Source organism: Leucoraja erinacea, chromosome 15, assembly GCF_028641065.1.
Source record: "Leucoraja erinacea ecotype New England chromosome 15, Leri_hhj_1, whole genome shotgun sequence".
Taxonomy (NCBI): domain Eukaryota; kingdom Metazoa; phylum Chordata; class Chondrichthyes; order Rajiformes; family Rajidae; genus Leucoraja; species Leucoraja erinaceus.
The window spans coordinates 44,797,969-44,815,619 of NC_073391.1; the positions used below are offsets into that span (position 1 = coordinate 44,797,969).

Genomic DNA, 17,651 nt, shown 5'->3' on the forward strand with positions numbered 1-17,651 from the left:
CAAGAGAGTGCAAGAGCATTATCTATATCTCGACCAACATATTTACGTTAATACACTGCAGATTCCAGCCAATTGATAGCAGAAAAGTTGGACATATACCCGAAATGTATTTGCAGTCAGTGCAGTTTCACAACGCCTTTATGCAAATGAGCTCTGACTCTTGAGGCTTATAAGGTCTTCGCTAAGAGCCGCATGGTTACACAGACAGTGGACGCTGAGCTCCAGTACCCTCTCTGCTTAACCATTGTTTTAGCGTGGAAAAAACATGAATGTTTTTTGTGTTTCAATACTTTTGGCTTGGTTATCGAGTAAGTGCAGTTTGATTTTAAAATATTATTAATTGTAATAGTGCAGTGCGTCCACCTTGTGCGACTGTCATTATGTGTTGAATCTCACATTATGTCAAATAAGCAAAGTATTGATTATGGGGTTTCTCTCTTCAGGTGCCTTCACTGCATATGTGGACCAAACACCGAGATCGGCAACAAAAGAATCCGGCGAAACTCTGACCATCCAGTGCGTTTTACGTGGTAGCAGCTACTCGCTGGGTAGCACAGCATGGTACCGGCAAAAACCGGGTGAATCGCAACGTTCCCTAACGGTTGGAGGACGATTCGTTGAAACAGTCAACACACAACAAGACACCTTTTCCCTGCAGATAAGGAACCTGGTCGTTGAAGACACGGCCACGTACGTCTGCAGAGGAAGCACTGTAATTAACCTGCAGCTCATGCAATACAAAAACACTGTGTTTCTCTTTCTCTGAAGAAATCATGGATCGGTTCATTTTAATTGAACATAAAATTACCAAAATAGCTGCTGAATCCTGTGTAGGACATGGGCAGATTGGCAATGAGTGGTCAGATGTGGTGACGCCCGTCACTTGCCGAAGTCGGGAGCGTTGGATGTGCAGTTTCGCTGTTTAACCAGTTGCGCAGGTGGATCTATTATTGTGCTGGGCTTTACCACTGTGTATAATATACAGTACCACAGTGATGAATCTTCAATCCCCGTAATACATAAACCGCCCCCAGAAGTTCTTAGTGCAAAATGAATACGAAACATTTCTTCAGCAATTGAAAGCACAATTACCTAATACCCCCTGCTTTTGCCAAGCACTGCTCGACATATCAGAGTTTTATCTCCGTATACTTCGTGATTGTTATATAATTGCTACCGTCGTATTCAAAACAGAACGTTGATATTTACCAAAATATCTTGAGTGGCGACGAGTTATAATCATACTAAGTAGTCAAACCATCGAATATACCGTGTCCACTGCAACATTTGATTCGAAATGTGGAATATCTGGAGGAGTTTAAGCGCAATTTTCAACAGGGGAGTTATTGTGCTCATGTGAAATGATGTGTGGGGTACGATACACAGTAGCTCAAGCCATAACAAAAACATCTTTAGCAGTGTATTGGTGCTCCATCCGTGAATGGGATCTTTACGCTCAGAGATATGGTTGGAGATTATGTCAAATTAAGTTTTCTTCTTTGCTTCCAATGTCCCCACATTCCCACTGGTCAAACAGCGGAATTCCGTTTTCCGGACCACACGACATGGTATTGCAACGAATAACGATCAGGGAAAAAGTTAAGATCATACGGATGAAAACTGAAGGAAACAACGAATGATTTTACCGACCGCAACCCATCAATTAAAATTTTGTAGTTATATCATTTTGGAGAACCTATTCCAACACCTTATCTTTAATGGCAATTTTTGTACTGGGCTTACGAGGAAGTGAATCACTGTGACTACTACTCCGAAGTGGGAGCTGGCACAACGCTGACTGTGAAACCTGGTAAGTCACCTTTTTTTGTGATATTTGAATACTTTCACTTTGGTATTCCGTTGGTTTATTTTGGCTCAAGTGGTAAGAATAATTTAGATTATCGATGGATTTTGTGTGATTTGTGAATGGTGGCATATTTTTGGAATATTCTCTGTCAGCTTAGTTGGCTTAAACATAAACATTATATTGCATTCCTCAGCTGGACCAAAGGGTAACTTAACAAAAATGTCATTTTGCAAAACGAAATCCACAAATTTTCCTCGTACAGCACTTCTCGTCCCAACCCCCGATAACGTATCCGATAACAGCTGTTGCAGTATTATTATCAAAATAGGTACTTATATGTTGACATATTGGAGTTTGAATTAATTAACAGGCGCGACCAATATAGGTTTATATACAGGAAACCTGGTCTCTCAAAGGAGGATTGTGTGTTTGTTATAGTGCGGGTGACATTAAACCTTGAATGGGTATTGAGCGCCAGTGAAGAATGATATCAATTGAGATTTAAACAGCATTTCGTCAACTTATAGCCAGGGGAATTGCCAAGCAGACCTTCGTTGGGAAAAGTTTGTTTACTTTCTGCAATGTGGGAAACAATCTGCTCTTCAGAAAATTAAAATATGACATAATTTCAGTCAGCGCGTTTTAGCTCAATTAGCTCAGAGTACTTAAGGAAGTAGCCCCAGAAATAGTGGGTGCATTAGTGATAATTGTTCAAAACTCTTCAGATTCTGGTGTAGTTCCTAAGGATAGGAGGGTAGTTAATGTAGCCCCGCTTTTATTTAAAAGGGAGGGAGAGAGAAAACGGGGAATTACAGACCAGTTAGTCTAACATCGGTAGTGGCGAAACTGTTAGAGTCAGTTATTAAAGATGGGAAAGCAGCACATTTGGAAATTCTTGAAATCATTGGACAAAGTCAGCATGGATTTATGAAAGGTAAATCATGTCTGACGAATCTTAGATAATTTTTCGAGGATGTAACTAGTAGAGTGGATAAAGGAGAACCAGTGGATGTGTTATATCTGGACTTTCAGAAGGCTTTCGACAAGGTCCCACATAAGAGATTAGTATACAAACTTAAGGCACACGGTATTGGGGGTTCAGTATCGATGTCGATAGAGAACTGGCTGGCAGACAGGAAACAAAGAATAGGAGTAAACTGACTAGTGGGGTACTAGTGTGATACCGCAAGGCTCAGTGCTGGGACCCCAGCTATTTACACTATATATTAATGATTTGGACGAGGGAATTTAATACAACATCTCCAGGTTTGCGGATGACACTAAGCTGGGGGGCAGTGTTAGCTGTGAGGCGGATGCCAGTAGGCTGCAGGGTGACTTGGATAGGCTGGGTAAGTGGGAAAATGCATGGCAGATGCAGTAGAAAGTGGATAAATGTTAGGTTATCCACTTTGGTGGCAAAAACAGGAAAGTAGCCTATTATCTGAATGGTGGCCGATTAGGAAAAGGGGAAATGCAACGAGACCTGGGTGTCATGGTACACCAGTCATTGAAAGTAGGCAGGAGGTACACGAAAATGCTGGAGAAATTCAGCGGGTGCAGCAGCATATATGGAGCGAAGGAAATATGTGACGTTTCGGGCCGAAACCCTTCTTCAGACTTCATTGAAAGGAGGAATGCAGGTGCAGCAGGCAGTGAAGAAAGCGAATGGTATGTTAGCATTCATAGCAAAAGGATTTGAGTCTCGGAGCAGAGAGGTTCTACTGCAGTTGTACAGGGTCTTGGTGAGACCACACCTGGAGTATTGCGTACAGTTTTTGGTCTAAAGGTATCAGGCGGTATGGAGAGAAGGCAGGTACAGGATACTGAGTTGGATGATCAGTCATGATCATATTGAATGGCGGCGCCGGCTCGAAGGGCCGAATGGCCTACTCCTGCACCTATTTTTTATGTTTTTATGTTTCTATGTAATAAAGCAGCTGATAATATACTTTGAAGTTTTCAGTCGCTAATGCTAGTGATCATGCCGGTTATATTTCAACGTTGATGATCGGGGTGTTCGAAGTTTATGGTGGTGTATGGGGAATATAGTTCTACATACAAACCAAGAAGATGCACTGAATCTAATAACATACTCAATGCAGCATTTACAAAACAGCACATAGAAATATCCTGGGTCTATCCTCTCCCACCAAATGTTTCTCGGTCAATTCGCAACGTGTTACACTGGGTCATACGTTTGCGTGCGTGTGCGTGTGTGTGCGTGTGTGCGTGTGTGCGTGTGTGTGTGTGTGTGTGTGTGTGTGTGTGTGTGTGTGTGTGTGTGTGTGTGTGTGTGTGTGTGTGTGTGTGTGTGTGTGTGTAAAGCAATATTTTCATTTTTACGATGTGCTTTCTTGTATTTGATGCCCGTGCTTTCTCTCTCTCCTCTTCTCACCTCCCTCCCCTCTCCTCCCTCCTTCTCTTCGCTCCGCTCTCCGCTCTCTACCCATCCACTCTCCCCCCCCATCCCACCTCCCTCCCTTCCACCCCCCCCCCCCCCCCTACCTCCCCTTCTCCCCCTCCTCTCCCCCCCCCCCCCCCCTGCCCCCCTTCTGCCCCCCTCTACCCCCCCCCTCCACCCCCCCACCCTCTCCACCTCTCCCGCTATCCTCTTCGCCGACTCCCTCCTCCTCTCCCCCGCGCCCGCCCTCTCCTCCCCTCTCCTCCCACCCGCTCGCCCCCACTCTCTCCCCCTCCCCTCTCTCTCCCCTTTCTCTCTCCCCATTCTCTCTCCCCTCCCCTCTCTGCCGCCCCCTCCAACCCCACACTCCCCACCCCCTCCAATACCCTCCCCTCCCCTTTGCCCCCCTCAACATCTGCCCACCCTCTCTCTCCTCCCCCCCCCCCCCCCCCCAGCCCCCCCCCCCCCTCCCCCTCCAACTCTCTTTTCCCTCCCCCCTCCCCGTCCACCCCTCCCCCTCCCTTCCCCAACTCTCCCCACATTCCCCTATCTCCCCCTTCCTGCCCCTCTATACCCTGCTCTCCCCCCCCCCCCCCCCGTCCCTTCCCTCCACGCCCCCCCTCTCCTCTCCCTCTCCCTCCCTACCACTCTCCACCCACTCACTCACTCCCAACTCTCCCCCTCTCGCTCCCCCTATCTCCCCCTTCTTCTCTCTCACCGCCTCTGCCCCCCTCCAGCCCCCATGCCCCCCCACTCCCTCCACTTCTCCTCCCTCCCCGTTCCCTCTCTCCTCCCGTCCCCCTCTGCCCCCCTCCCCCTCCAGCCCCACTCTCCTCCCCGCCACCCCCCTCCACCCTCCCTTCCCCCCATTTCTCTCTCTCTCGCCCTCCTCTCTCTGCTCCACCCCCCATGCCCTCCCTCCACCTTACCCCTTTCCCCTCCCCTCACCTCTCCGCCTCTACCTCCCTCCCCCCCTTCTCTCCCCGCAGTTCTCCCGCACTCCCCCCTCTCTCCCCCACCCCTCTCTCTATCCCCCCTCCGCCCCCCTCCCTCCTCTGCCCCTCCCCCCCCTCTGCCCCTACATCTCCCCCCCCCTCCCCCATCCCCCTCCACCTCCCTTCCCCCCTCTCCTCCCACGACCCCACTCCCCACTCTCACCCCTCCCTCTTCCCCCAGCTCTCCCCCCCCTCCTCCCCTTCCCCTTCCCCCTCACCCACTCCCCCTCACCCACTCCCTCCCCCACTCATCACCTACTCCCCTCCTACACCTCCCCCCCCCCCCCCCCCCCCCCCCCCCCCCCCCCCCGTGTGTGCGGGAGTGGTTAGTGTGTGTGTGACGCCGCAGCCCCCCCCCCCCCCTGCAACGGGTCCCCCTTGGTCTAGTATATATATATATATATATAATGTCGAAGGAGAATGTTGAACTGTATTTTACAATATATAGATTACTGAGCAACGGGGTTTAATACAGATGGAATATATTTAGCTGCTAGCTTTATTATTATCGTGTAGCAAGGTACTGTGAAATATTTCTGTTTGAATGCTATCCAATCTAATCATATAACGCCAGACATAAATACAATCAAGGCAACTCAAGTACAATGGATAGAGGGAAGGGAATGGCACAAATTGTAGAATGTAGTTCGCAGCATGGTAGCGTAACAAGTCCAGAAAAATAGTCATGAGAAAAACATGTAACAATGACACCAATATTACTTTGTACATTAGCTGCAATTTAAAAAAAATACCAGGGCAATTCCTCCACAAAACACTGACAAATTATGCAATTTGCTGACGCTATTACGACACCCTCGAATGCGGAGTAAAACAACGTAATTATTGCATTTAGTTTTTAGTTTAGAGATACAGCGCGGAAACACGCCCTTCGGCACAACGCACCGACCAGTGATCCCCGCACATCCCACACACGTTAGGGACAATTTGCACTTAAACCAAGCCAAGTGTAGGAGGAGACCGAAGATCTCGGAGAAAGCCCACGTGGTCACGGGGAGAACGTACAAAGTCCGTACAAACAGCACCCAAAGTCGGGGTCGAACCCAGGTCTCTGGCGCTGCAAGCCCTGCAAGGATGCAGCTCTGCCGCTGTGCTACCATGTAAATAATGTCTTCATCCATGTAAATAATTTGATCTAAACACAAAGTGCTGGAAGAACTCATCGAGTCAGGAAACATCCGTGGAGTGAATGGACAGACAGTGTTTCGGGTAGGGCCGCTTTTTGCTGAGTCCAAGGAAGACTCCGGGGAAGGGTCCCCATCCGAAATGTCGTCAGTCCATTTCTTTCACAGATGCTGCGAGTTCCTCCAGCACTTTGCGTTTCGCCGAAGATTCCACTTGAGGGTTCTGGTGTCTCCAAATAAATTGACCACATTTGTTTGTTTGTAGGACAGTTTGTGACCGCTGGTTCTGTACTCCCCCAACATGGGGAACACTTTTCCTGCCATATGTTGGAGCATGAGCTTTTACTTTCCACAATAGTCTTTACTGCACCGTGGGTCAAAGCAGCACGATTTGGTGAAAGTGAATCACTTTGAACAATTTATTATTCTGGAAGTTCAGGTATAAATTTTCAGCACCTGTTTATAGATTGCCAACAGTATTTTCACCAGCAGCAAAGTCTGGAAACTTGAACAAACTACATTCCAAAACCTCGTGCCTTTGTAGATTAATTGGCTTCAGTAAATTGGCCATAATGTGCAAAGAATGGATGAACGAGTGGTCACAGAAACATAGAAAATAGGTGCAGGAGTAGGCCATTCGGCCCTTCGAGCCTGCACCGCCATTCAATATGATCATGGCTGATCATACAACTCAGTACCCTGTACCTGCCTTCTCTCCATACCCCCTGATACCTTTAGCCCCAAGAGCCGCATTTAACTCCCTCTTAAGTATAGCCAATGAACTGGCCTCAACTACCTTTTGTGGCAGAGAATTCCAGAGAGTCACCACTCTCCGTGTGAAAAATGTTTTTCTCATCTCCGTCCTAAAAGATTTCCCCCTTATCCTTAAACTGTGACCCCTAGTTCTGGATTCCCCAACATCGGGAACAATCTTCCTGCATCTACCCTGTACAACCCCTTAAGAATTGTGTAAGTTTCTATAAGATCCCCACTCAGTCTTCTAAATTCTAGCGAGTACAAGCCGAGTCTATCCACACTTTCTTCATATGATCGTCCTGACATCCCAGGAATCAGTCTGGTGAACCTTCTCTGAACTCCTTCCATGGCAAGAATGTCTTTCCTCAGATTAGGAGACCAAAACTAAACGCAATACTCCAGGTGGGGTCTCACCAAGACCCTGTACAACTGCAATAGAACCTCCCTGCTCCTATACTCAAATCCTTTTGATATGAAGTCGATGGACTCGGACTCCGTGAGCCGAAAATTTTTTCACGCTGCATCTTTTTAAAATGTTTGAAGGAAAGTGAGCTCACTGATTCATTGTTCACCGCGCCATCCTGCAGCTCAAATAAATTGGTCAAAGTGTTTCACTTTCACCAAATCATGTTGATTACCTTGATTTTTGTCTGAGCCGGTCAATAACGTCTTTGACAATAGCTCCGAACATGTTCACTGTGACAGACGCTTAACCAAGTAGCAAACCCCTTTTATTGTCGACTTCGCTATTTGAGGAAATGAGCCAATTTGTCCATTTTCTATCTAATTCAACTTCCTCAGAATCAAGTGTGATTTGGAAAATTAACACCAACACATATTTTCTACATGTTTTAATGTACGTTCATGTTAGGTGAACATTGGTGCTGATTTGGATATTAATCAGGCATCACCACTTGCTTGTGAATGGCAGAAGCAATTAAAAGACACTTAATTTATACTCGCTAGAATTTAAGAGATTGAGAGGGGATCTTATAGAAACTTACAAAATTCTTAAGGGGTTGGACAGGCTAGATGCAGGAAGATTGTTCCCGATGTTGGGCAAGTCCAGGACAAGGGGTCACAGCTTAAGGATAAGGGGGAAATCCTTTCAAACCGAGATGAGAATAACTTTTTTCACACAGAGAGTGGTGAATCTCTGAAACTCTCTGCCACAGAGGGTAGTTGAGGCCAGTTCATTGGCTATATTTAAGATGGAGTTAGATGTGGCTAAGGGGATCAGGGGGTATGGAGAGAGAAGGCAGGTACGGGATACTGAGTTGGATGATCAGCCATTATCATATTGAATGGCGGTGCAGGCTCGAAGGGCCGAATGGCCTACTCCTGCACCTAATTTCTATGTTTCTATGTTTCTATGATTTCCATTGTGCAGACAATAAAAATATTATGTGTTTGGAATCTGGGAAAATGCCCGCTTCTCAGACGCATTTAGTTTTCAAGAGGGTGTACATTAATCAGTGTGTACAGTGAGTTAATCGTATTTTCTAGATGGTACTTTAGGTGAATTTTCACAGAAATTATAAGACAATTAAATGGCAATTAACTGCAGGCAATAATTTTGATATACTAAATGATACGCCTAAATTTCGTCTCACCTCTGGCTTACAGCCAACCTGTCACACACAGCCTTAACTGAGTTATTGATATGTCGCCATAATTTGCATGTGGGACACATTTTCGATATTTAATGTCCAGTAGATTTTCACACACAAATAAACACAGACTGGTTTAATCTTACGAATTGCGAGTTGGCTGAGGGTGAATATTGAGCAAGGCAAGGTAGAAAACATCTGAGAATAGCTGTAGAATTACGTTTTTTTTAATTGTTATTATTTTTATTAGAAGCAAACCCATATTAAAAATATTTCATGTATATCAGCCATACATTGTTAAGATTATCAGTTGTGGATTGGTTCTGCTTCTAGTTTTTTTTAAAGATAGGAAGTAAGAGAGAAAGAGGAAAAAACAGAACACAAATGTCAAGATAAAAAAAAGAATAGAATGGTTTACTAATAATAAATCTTTGGAGATAGGTTCGTGGATTATAAAGTATAACTTTTCATCTAATCCTTAGTTCTAGCTTCGGTTGGCTTCCCGTGCGGGACAGATCTACCCTTCGAATAGTCAATGAATGGAGACCATATTCTAACACATATTGGTTGTCCATTAAGACAAATCGGATTCTTTCCAGGTCTAGGGTCTCCGACATTTCCAAATCCACATTTTAATTGTGTGGGCTATAGGGCCTTTCTAAAATTTTAGTATTAATTTTTTTCCCAGTTATTATACTGTAGTCAAGAAACATAGAAACATAGAAAATAGGTGCAGTAGTAGGCCATTCGGCCCTTATTATGTAGGGTACAGGTATATTAGAGATTATTGAATATTGCCCCATATCCACGTGGAATTGGTTGAAGATGAGAAATGAAAGTTTCAGAGGAAGTCTTTACGCGGAGGACAGCTGGAATTTGGAATGCACTGCTTGAGAGAATAGTGGATGCAGAGACTGCCACCATATAGAAACATAAAAACATTGAAACATAGAAATAGGTGCAGGGGTAGGCCATTCGGCCCTTCGAGCCTGCACCGCCATTCAATATGATCATGGCTGATCATCCAACTCAGTATCCTGTACCTGCCTTCTCTCCATACTCCCTGATCCATTTAGCCACACGGGCCACATCTAACTCCCTCCTAAATATAGCCGACGAACTGGCCTCAACTAACTTCTGTGCCAGAGAATTCCAGAAAGAAATCCAAGAAAGCCTCTTTGGTTTGTTGTGAGTGTTAGACTTTGTTCTGTTATGCCAAGTAGTATTAGTTTTGAGTCGGGATCTAATTTAGTGTTAGTAGAATTAAGTTTCATGTTGTTAATTTCAGGAAAACAACCGACACCACCAATCATCAACCTCTTGTACTCTGCATCTGACGAGCTAAAGGCAAAGGGTTTTGTCGAACTGATTTGTCTCATCGCCGAATATGAACCCCAAGACATCGGCGTGACCTGGCAGAAAGACGGACAGGCCGCACAGTCCGGTTTTACCACTGCCCCCTCAGCTAAAACTGCAGACGGAACGTTTACCTCGACGAGTGTGTTCAGAGCGCCGCTTAACGACTGGGCCAGCGGTTCCCGATACTCCTGCAAAGTTTCCCACTCTGCAACCGGCAGCACCCTCCAAAAAACCATTCAAACGACGTCAGGTAAAGGGCGGCCGTTACTTCATAATTAAACAATTCTACTTTCAACCTCAGTATTTGAATAGTTATGACGTAACTCAAGTACACACAGAATGGCGACTTGTAGAAACATAGAAACATAGAAAATAGGTGCAGGAGTAGGCCATTCGGCCCTTCGAGCCCGCACCGCCATTCAATATGATCATGTCTGATCATCCAACTCAGTATCCTGTACCTGCCTTCTCTCCATACCCCCTGATCCATTTAGCCACACGGGCCACATCTAACTCCCTCTTAAATATAGCCAATGAACTGGCCTCAACTACCTTCTGTGGCAGAGAATTCCAGAGATTCGCCACTCTCTGTGTGAAAAAGGTTTTCCTCATCTCGGTCCTAAAAGATTTCCCCCTTATCCTCAAACTGTGACCCCTTGTTCTGGACTTCCCCAACATCGGGAACAATCTTCCTGCATCTAGCCTGTCCAACCCCTTCTGCACGAAGTTTATAAAGAATTATTATATTAAGTTGTTAGTTTGTGACCCATTACTTGTGAAATCATAATCTCATAAATTCATGTGATAGGAGCACAATTAGGCCATTCGGCCCATCAAGTCTACTCCGCCATTGATGGTTGATCTATCTCTTCCTCCTAACCCCATTCTCCTGCCCTCTCTCCATAATCTCTGATACACGTAGAAATCAAAAAACGGTTGAAATTGAGCTTCTTGCCTAATATCTGATTCGCCACCAATAAACCATTGTCTCAATGTCATTGCCAGACCTCGCAATACTTCTCAGAGATCCCACCGTCGAAGAAATTTGGATCAACAAAACTGCGACCGTGGTCTGTGAAGTGATCGCCACAGCTCCGACTGAAGTTGCGATCTCTTGGACAGTGGATGGAAAGGAAAGAGTTGCTGGTATTCAAACCGATCCATCTACCAAGGCCGGGAACCAGTACCTGACGATCGGCCGCTTGACCAGCAACCTCTCAGAATGGGACAGCGGTGTGGAGTACTCGTGCTCGGCGCAGGACCATCAATCAACTACTCCGGTATCACAGCGGACACGAAAGGCTAAAGGTGCGTGCAATAACAACAATTAAAATGCAAGACGGTGTACATACTGAACTAGCAAGAAAAGTAATGCAAGTCAGATTACAGAGGTAAACATGCATGAAGATGAGTGTGGTGCGGTGGGGGTGGGGGGGTAAAAACTGACAAAGAGGTCAGGGCGAAAGTGGGATATTATCAATCGATTCGGCTATCATTTATTTAAGAAGGAACTGCAGATGCTGGAAATCGAAGGTACACAAATATGCTGGAGAAACTCAGCGGGTGCAGCAGCATCTATGGAGCGAAGGAAATACGCAACGTTTCCGGAAATTGGAGGAACAGCACCTCATATTCCGCTTGGGGAGTCTGCATCCTGGGGGCATGAACATTGAATTCTCCCAATTTTGTTAGCCCTTGCTGTCTCCTCCCCTTCCTATCTCTCCCTCAGCCCTCGGGCTCCTCCTCCTCCCTTTTCCTTTCTTCTCCCCGCAACATCCGGTGCATTTCATCTGCGCTCTCTCCCGCGCTGTGATATCCGTCCTACTGCGTGGCGCCATCTATATGCCAAGCGTCGCCTAACATGTACCTAACATGTATTTTGCAAAGTTGTTATGTAACTTTCCAACTTGTATGCCCTAACCGATGAAAACAGCTAAGCCACACTCCACTGCCCTGTCTATCCGAGTCGCTACTTTCGAGAAACTATGAACTTTAACGTTAAAGTCTTTCACTTCATCAACATTCCTCAATGACATCACCTACCAGATATGTCCCCCAACGCTATTATTGCCGAAAATGCATCTAGTCGCATTAGTCGGGGTTGAACTCCATCTATTAATTATCTACCTACTTTTACTCTGATATGTTCCTTGTGTAGCCATTCCTGTGTGAACCTTCCTGGCTCCCTAAATATATAGAGCGTCATTTCATCACAGCTGTCGGGAGTCAAGAGTGGTTTATTGTCATGTGTCCCGGAACGGAACAATCAATTATTGGAAAAATAATTCTGCTTTACTTTCCCTTCTAGCCAAACCAGTGCAACCAACTATCCGTCTCTTGCCGCCATCTCCAGAGGAGATTCAAAGTGCGAACACCGCGACACTGACATGTTTGATCACAGAATTCTATCCAAACGATATCACCGTTTCCTGGGAGAAAGACGAAGCCGCTTTCCGCCCTAACGCTACCAACTTCCCCGCGGCGCTGGAGCAGGACATGACGTTCAGCGCAAAGAGCCTTCTCTTTTTGACAGCAGCCGATTGGAAGAAAGGAGGAACATACTCCTGTGTAGCCTCGCACCTCCCTTCACAGTCCACCCTGAAGCGGAGCATCCGGATCCAGAAAGGTAAGGACAAAATGCCAAAATACCCACAGCCAATATGCGCACTTCATCGGGAGTCAACAGTTAATTCCACCAAAGGTCTCCAATGATCAGATCTAGAGTACTGGGAGACCAGGTTGGTCGGTTTGTTTAAAGTACGGGAGGAGTAATTGGGCCTCTCTGAAGGTCCGGTATAATAATATCAACCGAAATACCGCATATATTATCGGATATCTGCTTCATACGGAGAGACCAATTGCATGAGAAGTTTTGAAGTGCCCCACGAGCGATAGGGTATAACATGAACATTATATATCGGTCGTGATTCAGGGATAACTGCCTTCGGTTAAGGAGGTTGTAAAATTAAATTGGGGAATGAAAGAGAGAAACGATTTGGTTCTTTTGTGTGAACCATTTTATGACCGGCCGCGTTCAGGTCGATGGTAAATGCTATAAATCTTCAGACACACGAGAGGGTGAATGCTTGCATCCCCGGAACGCGAGAAATCGGTTCTAGTTAAAGTCAGGTCGTGTAATTCTTGCACTGCGGTATAAGTGAATGGGAATATTACGAAGGAGATCAACCAAAGAAGACAGGAACCAAGGCACGAAACCGGGAGGAGCCTTCTTAGCTAAACAGCAATCAATGGAGAATATGCAGTAAGTAGAATTAATAGTTACACTTAACCCGGTTACAGTTGTTACTATCCGCAGCTTCAACATTTGGGACGGAAAATAACCACTCCCGTTTATTTTCCTGCCAGGAGACTGCGATGTGGTTGACATCAATGCTGCCATACACACACCTTCCTTTGGGGAGATCTGGACGCTTCAGAAAGCAACTGTTGTTTGTGAAGTCGTTTACACCGATTTGCAGGACGTCAAGGTCTCGTGGCGAGTGAATGGGAGTCTGAGAATGGAAGGGGTACAGACTCTGGATCCTGAGTGGAGGGGAAGTAAATCTGTCGTCGTCAGCAAACTGAGGGTCAGCGCCGAAGAGTGGGAGAGTGGGGTTGAATACCTGTGCTTCGTAGAAGACAGTAATCTGCCAACACCAGTGAAAGTCTCCACGACAAGAACCAGAGGTAAGCATAGTTAACAGTCGTTCAGAGCCATTATAGTCCATGCGATAAAGTTTGATGCATGACCATCCCGCGCCGAGGTGATTGGATGAAAATAACAGAATTGTCCTTCAGCTTATGCTTCAAGCCCTACATTTAGCAGCGATTGGCAACCCATGAGAATAGGACGTTCAGGGCACCCGTGCCAGCATGGATGGGGGGGGGGGGGGGGGGGGGGGGGGGGGGGGGGGGACGCAGCTGATAATGTGGCTGTCTCACAACGCCAGAGACCCGGGTTCGATCCTGACCTCCGATGCTCTGTGCCTGGCGTTTGCACTCTGACCACGTGCTCCGCTTTGTCACCACATACAAAGGACGTGCTTGTGTGTAGGGTAATTTCCCTCTGTAAACTGCCAATGTGAATCTCTGTAAACTGCCAAGATGATTGATGAGAATCTGGGATCCCATAAAACATAGAAACATAGAAACATAGGTGCAGGAGTAGGCCATTCGGCCCTTCGAGCCCGCACCGCCATTCAATATGATCATGGCTGATCATCCAACTCAGTATCCCGTACCTGCCTTCTCTCCATACCCCCTGATCCATTTAGCCACAAGGGCCACATCTAACTCCCTCTTAAATATAGCCAATGAGCTGGCCTCAACTACATTCTGTGGCAGAGAATTCCAGAGATTCACGATGGTGAACGGGTGACCGATGGTGGGCGTAGCTCGATTGGCCTAGGGGCCCTTTCCTGTGAAACTATCTGAACGTATCTGAAACGAAAAATATAGGCTTCCGCAGATATGATAGAATAACGTTTCTAAATGTTAAACTTTCTATCCCACAGAGGGAAATACATTTGGCGTGAGCATTATATATATATATATATCATATATATATATATGATATACATCATATATTTGGCGAGAGCATAAGCACCGGGCGATGTCCTGATTTGTTGCTTTCATCGATATTTGAACTCCCCGAATCTAGCGAAAAGATGGAATGAGGAGTGAAGTCTAGGTCATAGATAGAACAGCATGTCTGGTCGTAACCGAACCGTCAATTGTCTATTCCCCTCCATAAATGCTACCTGATCCTCCAACAGTTTGTAATCTACTGAAGACTCGAGCATCTGCAAATCATTGTGTATTTTTCAACGGGTTTTGTTCTCTTTCCAGTTACCGAAATGAAACGTCCTAAAGTCTACCTGCTGCACCCATCAGCGGAAGAGATTCAAGCCGAGAAAGTCGCCACGCTCGTTTGCCTCGCCACCGGGTTTTACCCGTCAGACATATACGTCGCCTGGATGGCCAACGACACCCTATTGGATTCGGGTTACACCATCCAACTTGACACCGACAAGGAAAACGGCTCCAGCTCGGTTGCCAGCAAGTTAAAAGTAACGGCAGAGGACTGGGAGAAGGGAACCACCTTTAGGTGTTTGGTTGGACACCCGTCCCTCGCCACGAATTTAGTCAGAAATATCAATAAGGATCACGGTAAACCTACTTTAGTTAATGTGTCACTCGTTCTGACCGACAGTTTTAAATCGTGCATTTAACTCTCTCTGATTCAATGTCTAATGCTTGGGAGCTTAGCCTTGCGTCGCTGTGTGAGTTTTTGAGCCCGCCGGTCTCCTACGTATCCCACCCTTCAGGTGATCCGACAAATAGTAAACTATTTCACTAATTTCATCAATCACAGAAAACTATGACGAGAATATGTTTAAAGAAAAATAACGGTTCTGGTTGTGCTGTAATGTTGAGAATGCTTCGGAAATGTTGTTAAATAGGTAGGAGATTTCGCTTGTTCTTGTATGTGGCTTCATATTGCAATAAATGCAGAATGAAAAACTTCTGGTTTCCCAATGCGTGCTTTTGTCTTTGCAATTAAGAGGAAGGCATGACTGAGTCCAAAGTAATAACTTCCCTCATATGACGGAAAACTTCAACGCTCTCGCTTTTTCGGAGACTGGGATGGGGGGGGGGGGGGGGGGGGGGGGGGGGGGTCGATGTCGAGAGAATTACTCAGCTTACTCAGATCCTCGCTCACCTTCGCAGCTCAGATTCTCGAGTTTGTTTGATTTACTTGTCGTATTTGTGCAAAGACAATCTCGTATCAGAATTAACGAATAAGGGTGAATAGATATTGGTTTAAAATTATGATTGAAATGTTCACGGAATCTGTTGATTCTCTGTCTACATTATTATCCAACCATGGTGTGAATATTTCCCGCAAAGACTCGCCTTCCCTCCCGGATTATTTCTGTAAATGTTGCCAAGTAAATATTTTTAGTTCCCTAATTTGCTTTATGAATGCATACTGCCCCTTTTGCTGGCATCACACGCCGAACCCCACACGTCCCCACTTAAAACCGAATTCCCTCGCCTCGCGGGACTGCACGCTTCATTTTACACGGTTTGTACGTTCTCCCAGTGACCGCGTGGATTTTCTTAGCGTGCACCGGTTTCCAGCCACATTCGAAGGACGCGTAGCTTTGGAGGTTAATTGGCTTCTGCAAATTGCTCTTAATTGTGTGTAGGATAGAAGTAGTATAGGGGTGATCGCTGGTTTGCGCGGACTCGGTGGGCAGATGCCTATTTCCACACAGTAGCTCTAAGCTACACTAAACCAAACTAAACACTGAGTGCTGGAGTAGCACAGGGGCCAACGAACATCTATGAAGGAAGTGTACAGGCGACGTTTCGAGTCGTGGGCCTTCAGGCCGGCGAGGAGCCAGGACATGAAACGTTGCCTGGACATTCCCTCCACAATTGCAGCCTGACAGGCTAGGGTACTTCAGTGCGTGGTGTTTTGGTCAAGATTCCAACATCAGAAGTTCCTTGTCTTCCCTCGCATAATTTGTTGTTTTTCCCCCATCGTTTGTTTGTAAATCAAACGATGGGGGGGGGGGGGTCAAATGTGGGAGGAACTGAGTGAAATCCAGGTTAGTCGGGAAGTGTGTTAGGTAAATTGAATGGATTAAAAGTCGATAAATCCCCAGGACCAGATAGGCTGCATCCCAACCTGCTTAATGAAGTAGCTACAGAAATGGTGGATGCATTAGTGATAATTTTTCAAAACTCTTTAGATTCTGGAGTAGTTCCTGATGATTGGAGGGTAGCTAATGTACCCCACTTTTTTTTTAAGGGAGAGAGAGAGAAAGCGGGGAATTACAGGCCAGTTAATCTAACGTCGGTAGTGAGGAAAATGCTAGAGTCAGTAATTAAAGATGGGATAGCAGCACATTTGGAAAGTGGTGAAATCATTGGAAAAAGTCAGCATGGATTTATGAAAAGTAAATCATGTCTGACGAATCCTATTAAATTTTTCGAGGAGTAACTAGTAGAGTGGATAAGGGGGAACCAGTGGATGTGTTATATCAGTTTTTTCAGAAGGCTTTCGACAAGTTCCCACATAAGAGATTAGTATGCAAACTTAAAGCACACGGTATTGGGGGTTCAGTATTGATGTGGGTAGAGAACTGGCTGGCAGACAGGAAGCAAAGAGTAGGAGTAAACGGGTCATTTTCACAATGGCAGGCAGTGGCTAGTGGGGTACCGCAAGGCTCAGTGCTGGGACCCCAGCTATTTACGATATATATTAATGATTTGGACGAGGGAATTGAATGCAACATCGCCAAATTTTCGGATGACACGAAGCTGGGGGGGCAGTGTTAGCTGTGAGGAGGATGCTAGAAGGCTGCAAGGTGACTTGGATAGGCTGGGTGAGTGGGCAAATGCATGGCAGATGCGGTATAATGTGGATAAATGTGAGGTTATCCACTTTGGTGGCAAAACCAGGAAAGTAGACTATTATCTAAATGGTGGCCTATTAGGAAAAGGGGAGATGCAACGAGACCTGGGTGTCATGGTACACCAGTCATTAAAAGTAGGCATGCAGGTGCGGCA

At 45.9% G+C, this 17,651-nt stretch overlaps 1 gene segment (V, D, J or C); it reads left to right on the forward strand.

The window, feature by feature from the left end:
- Positions 1-212: 212 nt before the first annotated feature.
- LOC129704357 (Ig heavy chain C region-like) lies at positions 213-15,684 on the forward strand. The segment is given in 9 exon segments: positions 213-308; positions 444-712; positions 931-952; positions 1,778-1,810; positions 10,000-10,320; positions 11,076-11,378; positions 12,379-12,696; positions 13,437-13,757; positions 14,919-15,684. Coding segments are annotated over 9 exon segments (2,013 nt in total).
- Positions 15,685-17,651: the final 1,967 nt, after the last annotated feature.